This window comes from Anopheles arabiensis, chromosome 2, assembly GCF_016920715.1.
Source record: "Anopheles arabiensis isolate DONGOLA chromosome 2, AaraD3, whole genome shotgun sequence".
NCBI classification, from domain to species: Eukaryota; Metazoa; Arthropoda; class Insecta; order Diptera; family Culicidae; genus Anopheles; species Anopheles arabiensis.
Window position 1 is genome coordinate 50,493,385 of NC_053517.1, and position 22,318 is coordinate 50,515,702.

At 40.9% G+C, this 22,318-nt stretch overlaps 1 protein-coding gene across 1 annotated transcript in view; it reads right to left on the reverse strand.

Moving 5' to 3' along the window:
* LOC120893959 (neural cell adhesion molecule 1) overlaps positions 1-22,318 on the reverse strand; it is a 120,257-nt gene that overhangs the window by 85,917 nt on the left and 12,022 nt on the right. The window contains exon 3 of the mRNA XM_040296219.1: positions 8,336-9,647. Within this exon, the coding sequence (XP_040152153.1) occupies positions 8,336-8,414 (79 nt within the window). The 5' untranslated portion in view covers positions 8,415-9,647. The remainder of the gene's footprint in view (positions 1-8,335; positions 9,648-22,318) is intronic.

Genomic DNA, 22,318 nt, shown 5'->3' on the forward strand with positions numbered 1-22,318 from the left:
TTTTAATTGAATTTGTAGAAATTTGCATAGCATTGTTTAGTTTATTATGCCGTATAATTGTGCGCCCCTTGGCAAATGGCTCTCTGGGCCCCGGAGGTCGAGCCGAGCGGAAATGGTTGGTCAGCCCTCGGAGAAGGCTCGTTAAAAAAGGTATGCCAATTGGGATGGGCTGCAGGCAGGAAATGGGGGTTGAATTTTTCAAATTTTCCAGCTCCCGAAAGCTCGTTCAACTGGGAGGCAAGACTTGAGTGCATAAATTTGGCTCGTCCAACCTCAAGCTTCGTCCCTCAACTGTTGGAGAGTTTTCGTGATAAGACCCTGGGTTTTTGAACAATGTTTATGGCAAACGGGCCGGGTTCCGGTTGATGGTTGATGTGCTTTTTCTTTCTCTGCTAGTTGTGTGATGCTTTATGACAGCGAAAGAGAGACCTTTTTTTGTTGTTGAGTAGAGAAGGTACATAAATGGTCGTTACGCCATCGTCCAGCTCTCGGGGGAGTAAAGTCGTTCTCAAATGTCTTCCCCCTCTGAAGAAATGGCTAGCAATTGTGTCCGATTTTTGCTGCTCTGTTACGACCGCGACGTACAATTGGGGGTGTACAATATACAGGCAAACTTTTCCCTATGCAAATGTGTCCGTGTTTCCGTGTTCCCCGTCCAACTGCACCAAGGAGGTCGCTATCGTTTCGATCTCATACCTACGCCCCAACAAGATAATGTCAGATGACTTTTGACGAAGGTTTCGGCGTTGGCCAGGATCCCGTTGCAAGTACGATGTCCGAAACCGATGGGATTTTGTTTTGGCATTTCCCGTTGCTGTGTCGCCTTTACCTTTCCTTGTCTCGCTGTGTGTCACTTTTTGCTGATAGACGCAACAAGCGATCGCGACTCTGGCCTGGCCTGATTTCACTGACAGTAAAGGTACGGGGAGTGCGTGCGTGCGTGCGCGTGTCACCGCTGGTAGTGGTCCGGGCAGAGTGTTGGAGCTTGTGACAGAATTACGAAATATGATTGATGGTGATGAACATTTCAACGTACCCGTGTCCGGTACGTCGCTGGAATGGTCGGCCAAACCCCCACACCACCGGACTGGTAACAGTTCTTCGGGTGTAATTAACGTAATGAGGTTCCTCGTTTGCCGGCGCTCAGCGGTGAGATTGGGTATGTCCGTCAACGCAACGTTTGACACTCCCGCACTGCTCGGCTCGTGGGTTAGTGGAGGCAAGAGCGCTCCATGATGGATTACACCGAGCCGAGAAAGTCGCGCCAGGGCAAAGATGAATGATCTTCCCCGGACCAACGGGCGGATCGCCATCGCCCGGACCGACGCTGTCGACGCGAGATATGCGACGAAAAGTTTGCCCTAATTGCCTGCGGTTTAATGCTCGTCCAGCGCGATCCGGGTACGTCGGTGGTGGCGAAATGCCTGATAGATCCAAACTGGATTGGATCGAAGCAGTACGAAACGGGGCGGCTTCTAATTAAATCAACACGGTGAAAACTACTACCTACGATGGTATTTGTAGAAGCTTCCGGGACAAATTAAGCGTCATTCATTAGGTACGGTCAGTTTTAGCCTCTGTTTTTCGATTCAGATATTTTTGTTGGTTAAAACTAAGATTGGAGGTACGTATTGTGCGAAACAAAGTTCCACGATATTTAGAACCTTGAAATATGTAACGAAAAATTTGTTTTCAAATAAATGCTATGTGTGACTAATTGTGATCACTTTACGTCAGCATAAGACTCTTTGAATTTGGTTATTAATTTGTTGATTGCATCCATTCGAGATTTGGCTTACTATCGGCATGTTATATACAAGTGATACAGATGCTGATTATAGATACTACGGCTCTGCTCTAAAATGCTAACAATTGATAGTTAATTTAGCATTGTAAAGAAAGTTTTTCCAGTATAAATACATCATTCAACTGTATTACTTCCCAATTATGTAAATTTTTGAAGCAATGCTGTCGTACCTCGACATTGTGTACATACATTTTGCAACAGAATGTGCTGATACCAGATAGGGAAAGAAGTATAGCATTTTCACACTTTAGCATTCTTTAAAAGTACCAATTTTCACTTCCACAATGACGGTTTGTTGGGTACCATCATTTTCTCGCGCCCGAATCCTTGCCCGCAGACGGTTTGGGTTGCTGCACAAAGTTTCTCTGCGGAAACCAAAGGCTTCCGATTTCGCTTCCTGTACCACTTCCTGCACAAACATGAAGCACTCCAGTGCTGCTCTTCGTAAACGTTCCCAGCCTGCTCCGGCCGACATGGAGTCGTCGGTTGCCGAAAGTGAAGCTAATTGCAGATTAAAACGAATGTTTGACTAAGCCAACTGTCAGCGAGCGGCGCTGGTGGCGCGGTACGAATGACGGGCCTGGATGAAGTGACGGAATTGAATTGAACAACAGCAAATCTAGACAGGAAAGATCCACCGCAACGACTGTTTGCCGCCTAGTCAACTCCTTCGCTTGTTCCATTTGCTTTTCGGTAGCCCTCGAACTTTCACTGATTAAAACGGAGGACGAACTGACGGGAAACGGTCAGTTGGGTTTGGCGCACGCAGTTTTGACAGTATCGGGATCGGGCTTGGGCTGAGGCGGAGCGAAAAGTTTTCCTTTTGCCTTCATTAAGCTCCACACTAAATCACACACCTTTGGCCCGGATAGAAGCGAGCCGCGGAAGTGCAGGACACGACACAGACACAATCAAATCAGAAACAGCATAAACTGAATAAATAAGCGTATAACTTTCCTTGCGGTTCGCTCGATAGCGATGTTTTTATGCTTAAGAATGAATTTTAGTGGCGGCGGCAGTGGAACAAGATTGGTTAACGAACATACTTTGGCCTGTGTTTTGACACATTACGGACTTAAATTGTGTGAACAGTTTATGATGCTGCGACGGTCGTAACAAATTCTGAATAAGTTAGTAAATCAGTCTGATTTTTACTTTGCTACAAAGCTATGTATTATGCCTAATCTATCAAGAATAGATGATGGTATAGTACATAACATAACTTTTTTGTTTAATGTACATTTGTTTAAATTATTTTCACTTTCTATAAAAAATCATTATTTAATTTATGTACAATATGAATATTATATGTCTTCTTCTTTGGCTCAACAACCGATGTCGATCAAGGCCTGCCTGTACCCACTAGTGGCCTTGGCTTTCAGTGACTAATTGATTCCCCACCATAGCAGGATAGTCAATCCTACGTATGGCGGCGCGGTCTATTTGGGGATTGAACCCATGACGGGCATGTTGTTAAGTCGTACGAGTTGACGACTGTACTACAAGACCGGCTGAATATTATATGTACAACATGAATATTTTTGCAACTTAACTTTCAACATTTATCTATGCAACACTTTTTCAGACTTTTTCAGTTGCTAGTTGCTCCTTTTCATACACAGACGTGTTATAAAAAACTCTTGCAATGTGTACCACAATTCAAACACTATCGTCCTTCGCCGTCATTGTTGTTCGTATTTTTTTTTTTATATAAACCTAACAATCTCTTTCTCTTCCCAGCTACATAGAAGTACACATGCACCCATTCAAGCGTACCGATAAATGCAGTCGACAGCATTCCAAGCGGCAAGCGGCATCAAAACACCGAACTAAATTGAATGAGTGTCGGTGAGCTGGGGAGCGTCTGGACAAAAGAAATGCAAATTGCACGTAAATGAATTCGTATAATCAATATGTGTCTGGCAGGAATGAATTGCATACAGCATGTCGTACCGAACAATCAGTCCACTTTCAATTACTTGCTTCGCAACTACGGGCATGTGGTGAGCTCTACTTTGTACGAGTGTGAGTAGTGTAGTAACCCTATACACATTTGGAAACGGTGGCTCTTTCGATATGTGTGCCAGTGACAGTAAAACAGCTTACAATCACAATATTTCAGTTTATCGATTGGGTAAATTGTTGTTTAGCGCAATAGTCAATACTTATTTTTTAAGTTAAATTTAACTCGTGTTTTGACTAGCCGTGTAGTGTTTGAAACTCTCAACCAAACCGTGCGTTGCCCGAAACCAAGCTAAACAATAAGTACATTACTACGCACTCAAGACCAACACTAATTACATGAGAAAGCACTCAAACATGACGACATGAATCAAACCATGGATAAAGCAACATTACAAGAAAATTAACTATTCAGCATACAACCAACGCCCAATGTTACACCATATCCCGAGACTTTGGTTGAATCCGATAAACTCCATTCTTCTACCAAAGTTGCAGCTATTTCCATGGTCAACAATCATGCATGCAATAAATTCACCACTACGAGTCCATTTCTGAAATGTGTCTCAATTCATTGAAGATATCTCGACACGCACCAAAAACACTAAAGGTACCATGGTAAATGGGTTCATCAAATATCAAAGCACGGCATTCTTCTACCATCTATTTTAAATGAATTTGACACCTTCTGGAATTGCATGTTTGCTCGGAAATTTAACACAGCTTTGCTCTAAAACAGCAACCAAAAAAAAAACAACGCAGAGCGCCGGTTGTGCTGGAAGGAAATCGTAAATTCTATCAAAAGGAAGTTAGTTCAATGGTGTCAGCAAACTCGCACCATCCGGACGCCTTATCCTCGATGCTATGGGATTGTTGTTGCCACAAAATCGATACGAGCAGCAGCAGGCTCAGGAGCGTATAAGTCTCTCCTATTCCTATGTCCTGGGATGGGAAAATAGTTTTGCCCTTTGTTGCGGTTCCGATTCCACTTTGAAGGATGTTTGGCTTCGATGTAATATTTCAACCCGCTCTCGTGTGGCACTACTTCTTCGAAGGCCTCACTTGGCCTTTGCGAAACGAAATCCAGTAGCTTTCGGAGTGGAGATGGAAACCACTTAGTCTGCTTGGAAATGCATCAATAATCTTGCCTCTTTTACTAGCAACGCTAGTAAAGAGGGATTGGTCTGTAATGTCTCCGGCACAAGTACAGATACACACAAACACACATGCGCGCGCACACACACACACGAAGGACAAGACTAGCTCCATCCATCATCAGATTATGAGATTAAAACTTTTCATACAAATAAATTGATTTATGATAAAACATGCATGTGTGGCAAAATGGTTCTCTGCTATCGCTGAATGCAAGCTGGATCGTACGCTCGGCTTCCGAAACGCTCGACACGTGAAGAAGATTTCGGTTTGACATTTTCTAGCAGTTTCAGTGCCGTTAGGAGCACTGTATGAGGCAAATTTGATAGAAAACGATGGAACTTCATATCGAACGAATGCGTCAACTGCGTGCTTTTAATCCGGATGAGCAAAAGCCTGTCCAATAAATTACTAAGCACGTTGGCAACAAGAGCACCAGCACTAGTCTACTTTACATCGTCGTAAGGCCCGACGAAACTCCATGAACTGTTTGAGTTACGTCAAATCAATCGTTTACAGTTGATTTAGAAAAGTACAACCGACGTCGGATTCGTGGAATTATAAAGTAAATTGAAAGCAATTCGTGGTAGATGTCATGAGCAGAAGGTACGTAAAGGATTGCTTTGCGATGTGAATGAAAGGCATCGTCTGAAACTAGATGGTGAAGGTTGATTTTATCCTTGCCTAACAAACCATGCAATGTTTGCTTGCATGTTTGTAACATGGATTTCTTATGTCTGTTTTTATTGTACGTTCCATTTGTGAGGCTTGCCATAGCATAACCTAAACATGATATACGCTTTCCATCTCAATTACTCTCCCTCTGGTAGCCTCAGGCTCACGTTTTCAAATATCACCCCGCTTGAAGTACCATAAACCACGAAATGTTGCCAAATTTGCGACACTCACCCACTCGCCGTTTCCATTCCCAACGAAACTTCTTCGTCGAAGCAATTCCTCCGACAACTGCTTGCTTGAAATTTAACGGGCGACCAGCCATTTGATTTTCCATCATCATCAACCATACGCCCCCTACATGCACCCGCTAAGCTCAGGGAAATCACGCCACTGACAAGAGGTCGTGATCCATATCCTCCCACCCGATGGAACTCGGCGCGATGGCACGACTGCTGCAACGATGCCCTATAATCGAAATAAGTCGAGCCCAAATTGTTATCGTTACAATTTTATGTACCCACCATTTGGACTGTATTTTCGAGGGTGCTTCATTGCGTCGTTTCTTCCTCTTTGGTCGATCGATTTCAGCCCACGCGAAGAAGCACGGCTCAAGTCAACGGTATTCCAGGGCTGCTGTCTGCTGTCACCCTGCGAACATTCAACGAGCACACTGACACACCCGTTAAATCCATGAAATTACTACTTTGGCTCCCTCTACCCTTCCTCCCACTACCACTCGTGGGTGCCGAGGCTTGGGTGGGCTATGGCTCGCCATTCTTGAGCCGGCTACAAAAGTTCATCCACCGTAGCCATAAATTAATAAAGCAATGGACCAAAACGGAAGCCATTTTTATAAAGGCGCTTCGTCATAATTTACCATTCATTTTGGCCTCCACGCTAGCTTGGCTTCCGGCAGAGCAGTTCGGTTTGGTAATAATATCAGCCTTATCTCTCTTTCTCTCATTGTGCATTTCCTCATCGTGACATATTGACAGTAACTTATTTATCACATTCTCAATCTTTTACGCGTTCAATCTTTGGTACGGGCGCATCGATTTAGCTGATAAATTTCATCTGTTTGTAGTTTAAAGGAATTTTCATTTTAGCATCAAGTAAACAGAAAGCTTTACAGTGTCACGTTTAAGAAAACTGCATATCATGGGATGATGCATTTGGTCAAAATTATTATTTTTTATTTTGTTTCAACTCATGCAAAAATTATTATAAGCGATTTATCGTTTAGTTTTGCAACTTCTGAGACTAGTAGGAATAAATTATTCATGGCCACATTTCTAAGATCTTGCTAAAACAGCACGAAATAAGAAAAAAAATTCTGCTGCATAATCGTCAAAATTTTGGTATTGCAATAAAATGCTCATCCCTTTTGAACTAGGTGAAAATGTTGAATTCTACACAATAATCTTTTCGATCATCGTAAATATCTGGTATTTTTTCTTGTCACTAAAACAGCTAATGTAAACAGTTTTTTCCTGTTCACATAACATATTAAATCTCGTAATTCATGACACCATTTTCTCAGTTTTTAAATTATTTTTTTAAAAATCTTCAACAAATGAATAGAAAATATTACATAATAAGAAAAAAACAGTTTGATTCAACGTTTGCAGGCTTCTTCATCGTGCAATAACCAACAAGCTTTCATCAAAGGTGCCACACATGTAGTGGCTGTCCAACGGTGAAATTAAGATATGGTTATATTGTATGTAAAATAACGATGACCAGTTCTTCTTATTTTGTCTAATCACATAACATCTCCGTACAAGTATCAATAATCCATACTTAGTATTGAACCACTAAGCGATATGAGTAACAGTATACAATGCAAATTAATAATTCGGATCTGCTTTAAATTATGGAAACGCTTAATGAATTTTACTAAGGTTTAACACTTTAAGCGCCGCGTCATATGATTTCGTATGACGGCTTTGCTCACCACTCAGCTTTGTATCTGACGCTCAGTGATTCTCTTGAGAACGAATGAGGTAGGAAAGAGAGAACGAGAACGACATGTGCTACGCCGCCTATCGCAATGAAACAAAAGAGTGATAACAATGGCCCGAGAAACTGTCGCTCTCATCGCTCTCTTGCCATGCGCTACGTGCTCACTCAAAAACTGTGACGTCAGGCTGGCGGTCAAAGTGTTAATATTGATAATGGAGACGCCTAGTACATTATACTAAGGTTAACAAGGATAATGGAGACGCCTGGTGCATGTTGTTTACAACCTTGAAGGTCAGGCTTAAATCATTCTTTCTGTAGAGTGTACAGTGCATGATGCCTTCACTTTACTATCCGAGTACTCGCTGTACCGTGCCAGAACAGTACATAATTCATATCGTTTACCATACATATATGTGTACGTGAATTATGATACTTGCGCATAACTCTAGTACTACGGTTTAGCTTTTAAACACTACCGCATTAATACAGATAATTATTTTCAATACGTTTAACTCAAGGCTTCCATAAGTCACTAATCTCAATGGAGCTGCTTTGCCGTTGATAATGTATGTAATGAACAACTCATTCATTTACATCCATATATAGCTACATACATACACACATTAAAACATTCATAATAGATGAAAATATTCGCTCATGACAAACATTGGCATGGGTATGGGTTTTCCGACAGATTTAAAGATTAAAATTGTGTGGTTTTTGTGTTTGGTCAGCATGATTATTTACTAATGCTTAATTATAACTACTTACCATCTTTTACACTTGCAGTGTACTGAACGATGAACAATAGCAACAGTCCACCTAACTGAAGCAACGCTGAGGACTCCATAATGACAACCGTATAAGTTTATTTTCGTTTCCTTTTGCCTCAACTTTGTCCTGCACTCGGAACTAGGCAAACCATGCCGCGTGAGTGTGCGGGGTGAATTCTTTTTTGTGACTGCTGCAACTTGTGTTGCTGAGGCTGCTTATCTAAAGCAGATGGTGCCGTTACGTCACAGCTGTTTGAACTCCAGCATTCGTTACCTGCCGCATAAAAGTTGTACCTCAAAATGCTTTTAGGAAATGTTTTCTCCCCGTTTGTCGAGAATCTTGCCAGACTCTCTTTTGCACTCGCTCTGCGCTCTTTTGCAGACACCCCGTCGCACATGAAACGTAATTTCGATGCTGCAGCTGTTGTAACCGGGTGCTTACTCTCTAACAAAAGCTCCACTCCTGTGCCACAAATTCATCGATCAACTTGCCCGGATGGAAGCTAATTTATAACTTTGAACCGAGGCGGTATCACCGGCTCAACCTTCCGCTGCTTTCTTGCAACACCAAGAAGCACCCGTAACATTACACATCACTTCAAAAGAAAGGCAAACCCATAAAAAAATAACCCAAAATAGCCGCGCGCAAAAAACAGCCCTGTACACTTCAATTCACCAATACGGCAAGGTTTGAACAACCCGGAAGTAGCATGGTACTGTGTGATACTTTTTGTCGTAGTGAAAGTTTTCGATGAAAAAAACACACTCTCTTCCATCCTCCACGTCGAATGCACTGAACTTTGCTTAAACTCACTGAATCGAACCAAACTTTCTCATCAGCCAGCACACTTTGGTCGACATTCACACGATTTTCAAATCACTCTTCACCAGCTTGCCAACGGTACCTGATGGCACGAGCATGATCAGCCTGTTTTGTCACAACCATTTGTGTTGCTTAGTCACAGAAGTCTATTGTGAAGCTGATTAGCTTTTATATGTTCAAACGTTTTCAACTAACAAATGCAAAACAGACTTTGTTAAACGTTACTTTCACTCGAGATTTCTTTTAAGAATATTATACGTCACTCGAGATTTCTTTTAAGAATATTATTTTTCAGATTTAACGTTAACCTTCAACTCCATTTCCATTCCATTTTATTGCTGTTGTATGCAATGCTGTTACTAGCATTACTAGGGTCGCTGTATTTCTGTGAACTGCGTTGAACATGATGCTTTTCATTACGTCTTTCCATGGTAAGCTAATGCAATATTCAATGATTAAGTGTCGTCGCATGTTGAAGCACCATAATCTGTAAGTGAGAAAATAGTGATACTTAATGAGATTCTATATTTTCATTTAAACAAGTGTTATAATTTATTTTGTTGGGTAATAGCGTTTTCTATCAAGGCGGGTAACTAATTATGCACACAAAAAAAAAAAAACAAAAATATAGTATTAAATTCATGTTTTAACAAATTAATTATAAAGCACTTTTCATAAAATTAAGTAGGACTATAAACATAATTTAAAATAACGAGCAAACTAAATGATAAATACTGATAACTTCACGATACACCTTCTTCTTCTTTGGCACAACACCCGTTGTCAGTCAAGGCCTGCTTGTACCACTAGAGAGCTTGGCTTTCAGCAACTTATTGAATAGCTGGAATGGTTATTGGGTAAGCAGTGGCCGCTCTTTCCTAAGAACCATCAAGTCCACAACACCACCATGCAAAGACCATCCATCACACCTAGGCCAGAAAATCCTATCACGACTTTGGATAGGACACACCCGGCTTACCCACACCTTTTTATTACAAAAATCAAACCCACCATTATGCAGTTTCTGTGGCATCAACATCACCGTCCGTCACATCTTAACCGAATGGCATGGATATTCTGTGAAACGCATCACCTGCAAATTGGACCACAGCATCGACACCATCCTCTCACCAGACAGCGATTTCCAGCGTAAACTTTTAAAATTCCTTCGTATCACTAATTTGTATAAACAACTATAACCAAAACCACATTTGTTACACACAATAAAATCAACAGACAGCTTTAAGTAAACCAAGACTACCCGGTATAAGATATTTTGCAAGCCACAAATGGCCTTTAGGCTTTAAGTATAGAAATAAATGACCTATTGAAAGAGGCGAATGAGGCCAATTGGCTCAAAGTCTCTTTAAAAATGAACAAAAAACAGTAATTTATTGATTTACCCATAGCAGGATAGTCAGTCCTTCGAGCCTCCATCCATCCGGAGCCTTGAACCCATGACGGGCATGCGTTTAACTCGTCCATGTTGAGGACGCAATCAATTACGGTAGCCCACGATAATATTTAAAACGCTATCAACTTGATTACGGGACTCAAACAGCAGTCAAATGGAACAGTTGGCTACGAATCGAACGGCAAAATATTGGAACCACAACATTCCTTTCGAATCTATAAAAGTTTGATCGCCTTTAGAACATTTTTACCAATCCAACCAGCAAAACAATAAAAATATTAAGTCTGTATGGTCAAAACGTTCAAATTTCTGTTTAACTTTACGTTCGATTTTTCAATCGAGTTCCGTGATTAGGCTGTAACTGTTGACATTTATTTGGACTTATAAACTTATCAGTATTCTATTCTAAAGTTCCAAATTGTATTCATTAAAAACTAGTAACAAATCCTAAAATTTTGCTCACCAAATTTTAACAAGCTTTTATCAAATTGCTTTATTATTCCGAAATTTTGGTTTAAATTATGTTTAATAATTAAATCCTAAAATAAATTTCAAAGAGCAGTTAAATTAACCCATGACATTGTAAATCGCACTAAAAAGGTTTGTTCAATTATTTTACACTAAAACAACGATAATAATTTATTATTTAAAAATGCAGCACAAAAAATAAATGAAAAACTATTGTTAGGTAGAAGCATCACATCGAAGGGGAATGTGATTCTCGTTCCAATCCAACATATTATAACAATGTCAAGCGTGGGTTAATCTATGGTGAATCCAACTGAAACCATTTTCACGAGTTGAAACTTCATTCAAACCAACACGCAAACCACGACACGACCACGCAAAGTGTCCTGATCCTAACGCTGCATCGCCAATCGCTGCTTTTATAACCTTTTTTGGCAAACACCCCCATGGTACACGGCAAACAAAGAGCGTACCAAAAACGGGAACCATTTTACGATTAAGTAAACCATGCCTGGCCGGATAAATAACTATCGTGTTAAGCGTCACAAAAGGTACGTTTCCGCAATCGGTAATAATGGTAATGATTACAAATCGCGCAACACTCCCTAGCTCGTTGGCTAAGCAGCGATTGGTGTGAAAAATATAACACCACCAGGCAAACATGCCGTGTGCCGCTCCATTGTGGCATTGTACTGAATGGTGCAAAAATTACAGTTTACCTGCCCACCCACAAGCCGGGACTTTTTGCGTTATGTTTTGTTTTTTTTTTTTACTCGTATCCGAGGCATCCTCTCCATAGTGGGCGAATAACAATAAACACCAACTCAATCACAAACGAAATACCAACCAGCGTCCATGGGCCCAGCGAAGCACGCGATTAGTAGGCAACATGGAGTGAATGTTGTTTTCGGCTTTTTGTTGCTGTGCTGCTTCATTTTCTACACCTCCACCGCATTGCCACCCGTTTGCTATCCCGCGGGAAGCACATCGACAAACAGTGGTGGCCAGCGCACAATGCACCCTCACGTACCGAGGTAAGGAAACTCGCGTTTTGTTTGTACTTCCTTTCCCTAGCCCACCTATACTCTTCGCACAAATGATCGCTAAGCTCGTCCATTGTAATATTTGGCTCTTTTATCTGCCATTTTTCAAGCACACCAACGTGGTTCTTATTTTTCTCTCTCTCTTTGCATTGTTTTGAAATAAAAAGTAATAATTTTGTAGCAATCTTCGTACAAGGAAAACCAGTGATTCCTGGGTTGTTTGAGAGTTATCTTCATCATGTTCAAAAACTCAGAAACTAGTTAGCAGCTATACAAACAACAAACTGCATGATATTTTTTCCGAATTTGAAACATACCTTAAAAGTGAATAAAAAACCTGACAAATAATCAAAATAGAAAAGACATTACGTCCGTTTTCAAGTGTCAGTTAGTTTAAATATATTCGAATTATAAAAACAGAGCATTTTTGAGAATAGTGTTTAACAAATATTAGACCTTTTTTCAATTTCAAAAATCTTTTGTCCCTCAATTAAACATCGGATATGGATAAAGTTTGACTAATAAACAGCATACATTGTTAAAAGCATGAGTTAAATAATTTCATTTTGAAATTGTCATTTTTTTATTTTCATTTAAATTTCAATCATTTGTTACACAATAATGATGGTATGAGTATTTTAGATAAATTAAACTGTTTAGTATACCGACTTTTCATTCATCAACGGTCTTGGGGTGGAATGAAAACTGCACAGATGTCTCAATAATATGACATCAGTCCCTCGAAGCACCACAAACTGTCATAAATGATTAGATTCAATTACGAACAACCACAATCACCGCTCGATAATGTATACTGAAATACAAGCAAGGCATACACAGAGGCAGAACGAGAGTGAGCGAAAAGCTCACATTGCAGCCAAATACATTGCGATGAAGGATTTGTGGTTTTCGATTCCGGCCTTAGATTTCAATCAAACGAATTGTTGCCCGCGAGACCGTTTTGCATAGTGAAGTGAAAGAAGAGAAAGAAGAAAAAAACGACACCGCCGCATACTGACCGGCAAACATGACAAACATCGAACCGAAATCGAAATCATCGTAGCGTATCCCAGCGGAAGTGATGTCGCGCGTGCTGCTAAAACCCAGCTGCATCATCGGAAAAACGGTTCAGTTTGGTGCCGTTCACGGACGACAGATCTCCCTCTTGCCATGCCAGTTCCTGGAATACAAGCGTGTGTGTTAATGTTTGTGTGTGTTTTGCCGTCGAGCCAAGAGTCGTCGCAAACGACTGGAAGCTTTTTCTGAAGCAAATCGTTGATTAAAACGCAACTCAACTATGGTGGCGGTTGCCATTTCATTTCCAGCCATCAAAGCTTGTGGCCAATGTGTGCGGGTTGCGGGCTATTGGTTGCGCCCGGGAACCAATCTTAACGAGTGTGGTGGCTGGTGGCGGTTGCGCAAGAAAGCCAAAAACTTTGACCACCATCAGAAGCCGATACTGGGAGCGCGGAGCCACCAAACCATGCCCGAACGGGTTGGTCGAAATGTGAAACTAGCGCACAGCGGGACGGTGGTGGCAAGGAATCAAATCTTGTGAGCAGAAATGGGTTGAAAAACACAGGACACCCAAACACACGCCATCCACGCACAAACCTACTCGATGGATGAATGTTGCAGATTTTGATGCATTGAGGTGCTGTGCTACTTTTTTGTCTCTCTGCTTGTTGCAACTCTACATCATCTCCAGCAAAGCACCTCGAAGCATCGTTTTGTCATCGTCGATGTCGAATGAAGGTAAGCTCGCACCGGCCGCTGTGATGCAGGTGTGTTTCCTCTTTCACGTACTGCGCACTGCCATCGACCATATGAAAGGCTTAACGTGATAACAAGACCTCCATCTACCAAGTCTTCTCAAGCATCATCGGCGAAAACACACCGGTTGCGAACCGTGCTGGTCCCGGTTTAATGAAACGTTCGCTATTGAAAGCCGAGCAGCAGCAGCAGCGGCGCCGATGGCTGATGGGGACAGAAAATTCCGCGGTTTCGCCTTGCGGCCACTCGGCGCGCACGCTGCCACGAGGGTAGAGGGACCTGTACAAAAATGAGCACAATGCCGTACGTCGCTAACAACGTGCATTTCAAAATAAAAACAAATACGCGGTGCAACATGTAGCGAGCGAATCATTGCTATCTGGCGGCGAAGGGTGTACCGGCGCCGGATTGTGTCCTGCGGTTCGGCAAAAGCTGCACATCCTCATTGCTGCTCACCGTCGCGACCAGCTGCAACGTCAGTCGCTTGACGATGAGCAGCGATGAGCATTGAGTTGAAGCAATATGAACCAAAATGCAAAAAAAGAACACCCGCAAAAGGAAAAAGCGCTCTAAGTGCCACAGCGAACGGATACGCCAAAGATTTATGTCAGAATTTGTGCTTCCATTGAGAGGATTGCATTGTGCCGGATTGAGTCGTGCTGTGGCTGTCACGGGGCGCTGCAGCTAGCGCAGGGAGCTTTTCCGAGATTTGCTATACATTCAACCTGGGCATTTTTTTCTGTCAAAGAACACATGCATGTAGGTAGCTATGTGAACAGTGTATATGTGTATGCACCAGTGCATATGGCTCTGTGTGCACTTTGTGAATAGAGCTGTTGGATTTTCTTTCTTTTCATTACCGTACCGAACTGTCGCCCTGTCGTGTAGCTCGACCTGTCTCAAAGAAAATGGAACAGTGTTTGAAGCTGTTCTATTTTGAAGGAGAGGTAGTGGTTTGCGAATTAAGAAAGCCACCCCGAATCTTATGCTTTTGGGTGATGGCGACGATCAATACATGTAATACGATGGGAAATTTGTACGTGAAGTGCAAAGGTAATACAAACTGTTCGCATTGGTTTTTCAACTACTTGGGGTTCGTAATACTAAATGACACTTACATACTATTGTAATGGTGTAGCACTTTTTGTAGATTTAGATTTTGTCGGACTTATCGGATGTATACATCAAAGTAAACAAAAATCCAATTGGAATACAACGGAATGTTTTAAAACTTTACACATTTTCTAGATAATTGATACAGTTTTCAAATGAATGGTATTCATAGGGACTTTTTGCAAGCAATTTTAGACAACGGGTTACTTGTTCAAATATGTGCACTGGATAAATCATAACTCAACAGACAAAAAATATTATGTGTTGTAAGTTTTGCGAGTGTTGAATCAATCAATCAGTTGAATGACTGTAACAATAGAGTAGATGAATATTGATTGCATTATGAAATAAATACATAAAAAACATTATAAGAACACACAAAAAGAAACCAAGAATCATTAAAGTGATAGTCTTTAGTTAATACTTAAAGAGACACTCCAACAAAATCATGCGAAATCAGTGGTCATTCATCTTTTCTTGCTTTTTTATATATTTGCTGAATTTCAAAGAAAAGCTCTAATTTTATGCTATTTTATAAGCATATAAGTTTTATATACCTATTTTTAAAAGAATGAAAGATTTTCAACATTAATAATTAAAAATAACGTTATAGAAATTATCAAAAAATACTCGTCTTCATAGCTTTTGACACATTTACATATACATTGGCCAAACGCTACGAAATTTATCAACAACAACAAAATAACGCGAGATGTTAAAGGTGATGACATACAGTGACGGCCACCTACAGTCGGACACCTCACCTTTTATCTGACTTTGCGACACCCTGGACAGTTCCCTAGACCGCTAATCGAACAACTTTCTTCACACGTCTTTAGTAGTAGCAGCAGTAGTTGTAGATTTTTTTGAACAAGAGTTTTGCTTTTAACGCAGTACAAAGTGAGTATTCGTAATGGGTTCGATCTCGTCTTTCCACATTATACTTAATATGTATGTAAGCTGGTCGATTTAAACGTTTCAGTTACCTGAGAGGCATTTGGAAGAATTGAATGGGAAACCTTAGTTAAACAAAAACCTATCTCAGAAGCAAAAAAATATATTATGATAACTACATCCTAGATAACCTAACTTAGAATTATGCCAATACTATGCAGATTATCTTTTTTGTTTAATCTCATCGTAACTTTTCATTGATTATACGTATTCCAAATTTTAAACAGTAATAGGGAGGGATAGTATGAAGAAGGGGGATGTTATTGTATTCATGTTCATAATAAAGGTTGATTGATAGAGTTCGATAAGTTCCTGCTAATAAAGCTGGAGTTCAATTGAGTTAAATATTGTTCGATTGTAATCATATTACAGCTTGTGTGAACTAAATGAGTCCTATGCCATGGTGGAACATTTAATATTGTTTTAGGGTATTTATTTTGATTTATTTGAAGTCTTTTTTGTGTGTTTTCGCGCAATTTATCCAGACTGGAACGGCATAAATCAGTAATTATTCCTGTTTAAGAAACAGTAGGTAGAACGAAATATTTTTTCACTTTTTATGGTTTAGTACGTGTTGTTTGAATTGTTAGACGTTTATCCAGTGTCAGGTCCAGATACTTTATATTATTCTTCCACGGTATATTCGGATTTTCTATTTGGAGTAGATTGTTTGGAATTTTATAAACTCTAGTGAAACGGGTGAAAAATAGCTTCTGATTTGTTTTCATTAATTTTTAGTTTGCACTTTTTACAGTAATTTGAGCAGATTTTAAGAGCTGAAATTAGAGTTTTAATTATTGTTTTGGCGTTTTTACCATGTATTGCAACATCATCTGCATACAAATATTGATTGCAGTTGTTCATTTTAGGAAGTTCAGATAGGTATATATTAAACAAGATAGGCGAAAGCACACTGCCTTGTGGAACTCCTGCTATTGGGGTGTGTGATTCAGAGGATTGGTTAAAGATATGAACCTCATTTCTTCTGTGTGATATAAAACTATGGATAGTGTGAATAATATGTTTTGAAAATTTAAAATAAATAAGTTTATAAATTAAAGCATTATGCCAGATCGTATCGAACGCCTTTTCTGAATCTAGTAATACTAATCCGGTTAATTTTTTTTTTATTTCTATTAGCAACTATGTCACTCTTTAGCATGTCCAGTTGATGAATTGTAGAAAATTCTGGTTGGAAACCATATTGCGATTTAGGAATAATAGTTTTGTTATCTGCTTCACACGTCTTTGAGGACATTCTTTACGTCTGCACTTGTAAAAAATCAAACATATTTCTGTAAAAATCTCGGAACATCATTCATAAAAAATAGATATAAAATGTATGCGGTCCACTGAAGATCGGACGGTCTTCATTTATAATTTTGAAGAAGGTATTATTGATTTTCATAATAAGTATCAGGAATAAAGTTAAACAGACAGTTTTGTCGGCTTTTTTACATAAGATCTTAATTAATATAGGTAACAGACAAAAACAAATGAACATTTAAAACATATTCGGATACAACCATGTGGAGAAGTTTTCAAAAGCATCTGTTTTTGCGGTTGGTTCATACAAAAAATAATGTTTCGTGTTTGAGACATCGAGCTTAAGACAACGTGAACATAATCAATGGATAAGACAACAAAACAGAATGTTAGAAGACCGCGTCAAAGCTATCGGTTGTAACAAATCTATAACGACAGGCTATACGCTAGTAAGGAAGTCACATTTTGTTCAAAGGTTAAGACAAACGGTCAAGGCATCCTAAAAATCTTATCATTACCGTTCTAAAAATCCAAGATCCAGTTTTTTTCCAAGATCCAATATTGGCACGCTACGTAAAGATATCGGTTGGAGTTTTTGCATGTGCATAGCTAAAGAGTGGCCTCAAAGACTTGTGAAGAAAGTTGTCCGACAAGCGGGATAGGGAACTGTCTAGGGTGCCGCAAAGTCAGATACGAGGAGAAAATATAAGGTGTCCGACTTTAGGTGGCCGCTACTGTACATTATATAACTGTTTGAAACAATCGACTAACATTATTGTCATAGCTACGCATGAATCTTGAAATATGAATAGAATACAGCAGAGTTTTACCGATATTTCTAAAATAACTGAAAGCTTAGACTAACATCGCTACACAACGATAGCACTTCAAACTGCTAAAGAAAACGAATCAATTTTATAATTCCACATCGAAGAAGACAAATAGGAGCCGCAGTAAAAGATAGACTTTCAGACAATTGGTAGAGTTTTCAGACTTATTGAGCTTCTAAGCACCGTTTTCATATCCACACATTTTAGATTGTGCAAGCATTTGATTAGCAAACAGATCATAGAAATTAAACCAAATATCATCTATTTGACGTGGATACTACTTTAAACACGTTTCAAATGTAGGCCAGTGTAAAGCTCACATCAAACGTACAACCTGACAAGCGCTGACGAGTGACAATTTTATTCCCAAAATGATTGATGGATGAATAAGTCCTCCGTTGGGTTTATTTTCCTTTTTTCCCCTATGCCCTAAACTCGCCCCGCAATCCCCTAGACGGAATCGGATTGGCTTTTTATGTCTTAAAATGTTTGTTTAGTTGCTATTTTGCTTGCTACTCCTTCTCTACGTTCTCTTCCCTTGTTTACTTTCACTCCTTCAGTGTCTTACCGCGGTCTTTGTGTGAGATGTTGAGTAGTTTGACCCATTTTCGATCCTTCTTGAGAGTTGCCTTCTAATGCTATCCCTGACAAAAAATACCGACCCATTCATTGAACCAAAGAGGTTTATTTATTTATTTTTTGTATTCTAAAAAACCGGCAATACGATATCGCTACGAAGCGGATTATTCATACGAAAGTAAAAATACGTTTGGTGACTGAAGGTGCGTTGCCCTCGGTCACCAAGGCTCCGTCAAATCATCTCACGAACGAACGACACTGCTTGCTGTTTGTTGGACTTTCTACCGTTGGAAATATAGTGCCTAACTCTGGCTGTCAATTCCATCCTAAAGAGGTCCAGTTCTAAACAGGCACTAGGCTTAAAAACACGGTGGGTGGTGATACTTTTTCCCCACCCGGTAGCCTCCTTCATAGTTGCCAGTTGCTACCCATTGCTTTTTGATGCTGGGAATTTGACGAAGGCCAACCTGCCGGCTATGGTCGATACAGAAATAAGTGTTTCTTTTTGCTTTCCTGCAGAAAAAAAAATCCCCAAAGGTCACCCTCGACGTGGGGTATTATTATAATGCATGCTTACAGAAACATACAGAGACCATGCAAACCCAAGCAACAAAAGAAAAGGAAAATTGCACAAATATTTAACAACAAAAACCCAAATTTCAGGAAATATGTTGACTCACTCAATCCTCGCCTTTGGCGACAGAAAACGCCCAACGGCTGGGCATCTGCATGTCATCTGCCAGTTTGTACTTCCAGCACGGTTGACAGTGAGGTTGAAAAAAGTTCCATTTTTCTTTGGTTTTTTGTTTTTTCGTCAGCCTCAAACTTCAGGTCGTTTATTTTTTTTCTCACTCCCTGCCAACCATTTTACCATAAAGCCATCTATCTTGCTGTGGCCGCACGCAATGGCAGATACCAGCCAACGATTCCATTTGTTAGAATGATAAGCATTGCTGCTTCAGGCAACGGCCACATACATACTGTGTGATAAATTTCTAGCAAAACCGGAACATGCCTTTGCTTTAACAAAAAGACAAAAAGTGCTTGAAAATAAACAAAAACCACCATTGCTGGTAAATTCGATTGTTTTTAATCCATTTTACTGTATATTGCTGCCTTTTCATTCATATTTTTGTTGTTTCATTTTGCAATTGGCATTCTGTATTGACTTTTCTTCACCAACGCAAACGGTAACGCATTGGTAATGTTTTGATTATGGTTCTTGTTTTTTCTTACTCGCCAACTGTTCGTTGTAGCTAGTGCAGTTAGTAAAAAACGTTAACCAAAGACAGACACCAACTACCGCACAACGAAGACGAAAAAAGCCCGATCCCATCCGAACAGACCTATTCGCAAACCCTATAAGCCTACGGGCGTGATGACGAAAGAGAATTTCTTCAAACAAAGCTTAACAAAAAGAGCAAAGCAATGCTCTTAATCTTAATTAATTAAAAAGGATCTAACATTAGTGAGAGTGGGCGTTACATCAGTGGTACACTTTTTACTTTACAATTTTGAACCATTGCAAAGCCTTCGCATGAGCATGGCATGAGTCCATTGTTTCAACGCTTGGCAAGAGAGGGGAAACAATATACACGCCAGCGAACAGACTCACTGGGTGAGTGGAACATGATTTCATTACACAACAAAGCTGCAGTTTTTTTCTTCTCTTTTTTTTGTACTCACTGTTTTAAAAGCTTTACTTTCCATCTGACTTGGGTGGGATTGTGTTCGAACATCGATAGCAAAAAGTGCTCACCTAATTGTTTTCTTTGCAAAGTACCATGTAATGTACTGGGATTGAAAAGCGATGTTTTTTTAGCACTTTTTATTGTTTTGTTTCGGCCCCACAGGATTACACACAAATTTCGAAACATTTTCCAAGTAGTGTCTCTTTCACAACGAAACCATTCACAACGGCAGTTGCCGTGATGTAACACAACAGACGGTCCTATTTTGGGGATGACTTTGCCGATTTCACTTAACAATGTAGCTTAGCAACGAAATGAGAAAGCTCTCTATCTCGGAAGAAAAGGCATCTTTTCCCCATTGAATAGTGTAAATCCAATTTAATCCGAACTTTCTTTTTGTGCTTCACCATGCCGCCACTGTTTGATTCGAACGAAATGTTAACATAGCACAAGCGAATGTAATCATTTCTGCTGAAAATTATTAGCATTTTACAACGCATCTACAAGATTTCGAGTGTAATCTTGTTCATGATACGCCTTCGAACAGGAAAGGACGGATTCACAAGAAACCGAGCAGCAATCACCCTCTTAAGCAATCCATGGGGCAACGTCGATAGCAATCGAAGAATTACGCCGCTACCCTCAAAACTACCCCCACACATAAATTCGGTGCCTTTGATCCGGGGAGCCTGCCGGAAGAAGCGTTAATTTGCCGCAGTAAGCTTTGCTACCCGTTGCGCCGTCCCATGTACCTCGCCCACTGCGATCGTTTGCGTCCTGCCGTACCATTCGTTGACTTTCTTAATTCATCACCGACACCGGCATCATTAAACAACTTTCTCCCAAGAACCGAAGCTGAGCTGAGCCCCAAAACACCATTTCCCCCCGAGGCCGACCCATGGTCCGTGGTCCCGTTCGGTATAAATCAATTTGACACCGCAAAGGTTCCCGGTTGCCCCCTGTTGCGATAGTTTTTCGGTGGACCGAAATTTCACCACAAATATTTATCTTGATCAGCAGCACAGTTTTCGGGGGCGACCGAGGGGAAAAACTCGGCGCGTGAAGACAAGTAGACCCCCGCCAAATCAAGAAGGAAAATTTCAAAAACAGTGTCGTTCTTTTAATGAGTTCAAACCGACCCGGGCTGGTGGCTGGTGGCGGTTAAAGCTGTAACGTCCTACGATTTGCCTACCACACGTTGGGCAAACACACCACTCGCAACCCAGCATTCCACAGCTTCCAAACCGGTGGACCGCTCCCGTTGGCTGGATTGTGTCAACAGCTTTGCCAGCATTGCCTCCCCGGCCCTACCAGCACGCTACCCGGCTGCGGCCCCGGAGCGGCGAGCCTGGTCACATCCTATGAATGCGCCCCATGTGTACGTGTGTACGCATTTTGGCGTAGCGGTTGAGCAGCACACCGGCAAGCTGGAAAAGCGACACAGCGAGCGGATAAATATAAATTATAACTTTGTATGTTTGTTTGCGCAGCCCTGGGACAGGCCGGGCCGTAAGCCGGGGAAAATTGGAAAATGGATTCGCTCGCATGGAGCCCGGATCTCGCAAGGGATTCCGGCGCAAGGCGTACGCACGGCTATCCCGTCAAAGACCGGTTATGGCTTTTTCATTTTCTTACCCGTGCGTTCTTTATCGGAATGAGCACCAGCAATACGCGTATGGGGTGTGCTATTCCTATCCGAAACTCACCGTACAGTGTGTGCCAGCGAAAGCCATGATGCCATGTGTGCCTGTGTGTGTGTGTGTAAAGTTTTTTTTTGCATTTTTTTTCCTGAGTTAAATTACAAAAGAAAGTACCCAAAAGGCTCAACGAGGTCGCTTTTAGTGTTGGGTAAAAGAGCACAATTAGGTGTGCTGTGCGCACACGCACGCACATCTCAGTGTGCGGTGCACATTTCGCACTGTGCGCGCACTCCGCACTGTGCGCGCACTCCGCACTTTTCGCACGCTTCGCACAGTGCGCGCACTTTTCGCACACTCCGCACAGTGCGCGCACTTTTCGCACAGTGC